The sequence below is a fragment of the Trichechus manatus genome, unplaced genomic scaffold (assembly GCF_000243295.1).
Source record: "Trichechus manatus latirostris isolate Lorelei unplaced genomic scaffold, TriManLat1.0 scaffold00138, whole genome shotgun sequence".
In the NCBI taxonomy this organism is placed as follows: domain Eukaryota; kingdom Metazoa; phylum Chordata; class Mammalia; order Sirenia; family Trichechidae; genus Trichechus; species Trichechus manatus.
The window spans coordinates 6,028,553-6,032,751 of record NW_004444074.1 but is presented as its reverse complement, the minus strand read 5'-3'; the positions used below and the strand labels follow the sequence as shown (position 1 = coordinate 6,032,751).

Here is a 4,199-nt window from a genome sequence, read left to right as displayed (position 1 = left end):
ATTGCATTGGATGAATCTGCTGCAAAAGATCTGTTTAAAGTGTTAAAAAGCAATGATGTCACTTTAAAGACTACGGTGCACCTGACTCAAGCCATTGTGCTTTCAATTGCATCATATGAGTGTGAAAGCTGGACAATGAGGAAGACCAAAGAAGAATTGATGCCTTTGAATTATGGTGTTGGTGAAGAATATTGGATATACCATGGACTGCCAGAAGAACGAATAAATCCATCTTGGAAGAACTATAGGCAGAATGCTCCTTAGAATTGAGAATGGGGAAACTTCATCTTAGGTACTTTGGACATATTAACAGGAGGGACCAGTTCCTGGAGAAGCACATCATGCTTAGTAAAGTAGAAGGTCAACGAAAAAGAAGTAGACCCTCAACGAGATGGATTGAAACAGTGACTGTAACAATGGGCTCAAGCATAGCAACAATTGTGAGAGTGGCGCAGGACGGAGCAGTGTGTGTCATTCTGTTGTTGGCAGGGTCGCTATGAATCGGAACAGACTTGACAGCATCTAGCAACTACACCAGCAACAGTTATTAATTTGGTAAAGTGGAGGGTCAGCGAAAACTAGGGAAACCCTCCATGAGGTGGATTAACACGGTGGCTGCAACAGTGAGCTCAAACATACCAAAGATTGTGAGGATGGCTCAGAATGGGGGCAATATTTTGTTCTGTTATACATGAGGCTGCCATGAGTCATAGCCAAGTCTACAACAACTAACAACAACAACAATTATTAATTGTGTTGAGGGGATATACCTTGAGGCTATGTAAATATTCCGGTTATAACAAACTTTTCACCCATAGATAATAGCATCCATAGGTAATTCTTGCCTGAATAGATTTTTACTCTGATGGTTGCTAAATAGTGATCTTCTAACCCCAATGGTCCTTCTATATTTTTTTGGTTAGCATTTTACTGTAAATTAGAACTTCCTCCTTTTGATTTTACTCAAAGGGTGAAAATCCATTGCTAACTTTAAAAAATATGTACGTATATTTGTCTTGATGATCAAAATTCCCAGACTTGGCCAGTGTAACCTGCTTCAAATTGACTCCTGTGTCTTTTTGACATATTTCCATCATTCTTTGAGCACTCCTTACTTTCTGGCACAACATGCTTTTCCAGCACTGGAGTCAGCCATTTACACAAGGAGCCCTTGTTTCGTTAGTGAAGATTGGCATTTAGAAACTAAGTTTGGGCATTTACTGCACACACTGATACTGTTGTGTCATTGTTACTAGACTCTCAGTGGACGTAACCTATGTGTGTGTTTCTGTCTATCTGTTCTTCTATCTATCCGTCCGTCCATCCATCCATCCATCCATCCATCCATTCATCTATTTTTAAACCAGGAATTCACACCAATACCTCCTATTCCAGTCCAACACCACAGAGTTTTTTCTAGCCTTTCAACTTTCGTATTTTTATATGGAATCTTCTCCAACAGTGAGAGACTTGGCTTTAGTACGTTTACTTATTGATGCAATTCCCTTCTATGTAACCATTCTCCTATTTATGCGATGGACTCAGCCCCATCGCCCACTTCTACCATTTTCTTCTTCCCAGCTAAATGTTACTCCAAGAAAAATGAGACTGAGTAGTTAAAAATTATATATATATATTTATTTAAAAATCCCATTATCATATAATAACATTAATTTCAACAATAACATGACAAATAACACATTTGACTCACAGGAGCTCTGATTTCCTAAAAAAACAGAAGTGCTTCACACTGATGGTCCATGGAAGGACCAGCACAATACTACAGACAGGCAGGAGGCAGGACAATAGCATTCTGCCATGAACTTAGTTGAGATCACAGAAAGGAAAACATGTCACCCAGGGTTTTGTATTTAATGATACATTAGGATTTATGGAAGATAAACTCAAAACATCAATAACTTAAATATTATTAAAAATTTATTAAGATATATTATGCTTTAAATTATTGAACAAAATATCTCCTTCTGGACATTACAATAAAATAATACGACGCTGCATCTGGGGATATTTGGGGAAAAATAAATAGAGTTTTGCTCAGGCTCTGTCTCCCAGTCCAGGTGTGACAGTTGAAGGCTTTGGGGTTTGGGACTTTTGGTCCAGGAGCTTCATGAAATCCTGGACCCACCTCTCCTTGGGGTCAGCACAGACCTCTTTGGCTAGTTTAGTCTTGAAGCTGTGGAGGAGACGGTTCACAGTTAGACAGAATGCCTTGAGGATTCTATTCAGGACTGTGGCTACTTGGGCCCTAAACCTACTCACTCCTTCTTCCCTGGATGAGAAACTGAGTTGAGCACAAGAGAAAAGAAGAGGGTGGAAGGAATAAGATTCAGGAGGAAGTGCTGCTCTTGCTATCCCAGGTGAAGCCCTCCCTCCTCCTGACTAGAGGACGTGGGACCATCTGACCAAGTTTCCCAAGAAGTTGCCTGGAGTAAGTATGAATTTTTTCCTCATAAGTTCAGTTTCTCCATGGAATAAAGGGGTTCTTCGAATTAAAAGGTTTATTTATCTGACTCCTTTGGATGTGAATCCTGACCTCCTCCTCCTCTTCCCTTAACCCCTCTCCCATTCCTGAGATAGAACTTCTGGCTGAGGGGGCCGGGCATGGTCCACTCACATCACGGCTTCCTGAGGACACTGACTGTTGATGACTCTTGTGTAGCTCACCAGCTTCTGGATGGGGATCTTCCTACTGACCACATTAAAGCAGCAGGTGATTGGGATGGAAATTGAGTCTGTAAAACGCAAAGAATGAGGCAGTTAGTATGCATTAGAAATATGGCTTTGTAGGGGAAGGAGGAGCAGTTAGGAGAAGACAAAACAAAGGTGGGGGTTAGACCTAGAACCTACCTACTCCCAGGTTCAGTGCCTTAGTTCACATCCCAGAGATAAAATGCCACCTCTGAGTCAGTTTCCTCTATTGAACTACGGGGACCTATCATTGTTGATCGAGTACAGAAAAATCCCAATTAACAAGCCCAGGCCTAGTAGTACCATTAGGAGTGTCTACTGAAAGGTCACAGCCTTGAAAACCCTATGGAGCAGTTCTGCTCTGAGCACATGGGGTCACCATGAGTCAGAATCAACTTGATTGCAACTAACAACAACTAACTCAAAACCTCTGATGCTGAGAAAATAAGTTCTAGGAACTTGCTTCTCTGTGATTCTTTTCCCCATGGGCTTTAGAGCCAATCTGCGTCACATGCTGAGGTTCTTTTGGGTCTTTATTCTTATTACACAATCACCATTTCTGAAAACTCCATTGGACACAATCCAAAATCTGAACTCCAAGCAATAGTTTTTTCCTCTCTGCGACTGCCTAAAATGTCCTTCGTGTTCACAGTGAGAGAATATCCTTTCTTCCGTGCAACCTGCCCAAACAATGTGTGGGTAGGTGAAGTAGTGGCTGCACTTTGTATCTCTTCCTAAAGCTAATGTCAGGACAGATCTTGCGAATTGGTCTCAGGGACCTGGGCATCTATCTGCCTCTCACCAGCTGTGACATTACCGCTCGTCTTGATTCCTCTCTGGATCTCAGGGTTCTCTGCCTTTAAAACGCAAACTCTGCAACTAGTTTTGGATGACTCATGCTGGGATGTTAGTCCCTGAGTAGTTAAAATGGAGGGAAAGAACTTACATGGTTGAGCAAGCAGCTGGGTGCTGAAGGTGGCTGTTGTGAGCAGCAGGGACAGAAGCACCGAGGAGACCTTCATATTGGAGGGTGGGGAGGTGAGCTTCAGCACCAGAGCTGGCAGCTCCTGCGTTGGTTGCAGCCTCTCCATTCCTCTGTGGTTCTGGCTGCCTTTTATAGTAAGAAGAGAACCTGGCAGAGTCACGGTCAAGGAAGGATGAAGTAAGACCCTGGACATGCTGAGTAGGCCACCAGAGCCTGGGGTGGTTTCCAGACACTGAGAGAGGGAAGCTCTGTGTGGAGCAGGGACAGAAGGGAATGCAGCTGTGTCAAGCAAAGTGTAGGAAGTGACCTCATTGGACTAGTATTGGACTATTAAGGGCTCTGATTTATCTGAAATGGAAAATGGTTTGTAGGAAAGAAACAGTGGAAGCTGAGGTCATAGTGGAGTCATAGAGAGTCTGAGATGGGGCCCTAGGGCTTAGCTCGTGTTTTTCCTCAGACTCAGATCACTGCAGTCCTAAACTAGAGGTGTTCCTTTAGGACAGGT

General features: G+C 42.8%; 1 protein-coding gene across 1 annotated transcript; it reads right to left on the bottom strand.

Annotated features, from left to right (window-relative positions):
• Nucleotides 1–1,355: 1,355 nt before the first annotated feature.
• Nucleotides 1,356–3,755, bottom strand: LOC101359398 (C-C motif chemokine 8-like). The gene is made up of 3 exons (XM_004385455.3): nucleotides 3,656–3,755; nucleotides 2,636–2,753; nucleotides 1,356–2,194 (listed from the first exon to the last, which is right to left on the bottom strand). Exons 1-3 carry the CDS (start codon nucleotides 3,729–3,731, stop codon nucleotides 2,056–2,058), a joined length of 333 nt encoding a protein of 110 aa, XP_004385512.1. The 5' UTR covers nucleotides 3,732–3,755; the 3' UTR covers nucleotides 1,356–2,055.
• Between the last annotated feature and the right edge of the window lie 444 nt (nucleotides 3,756–4,199).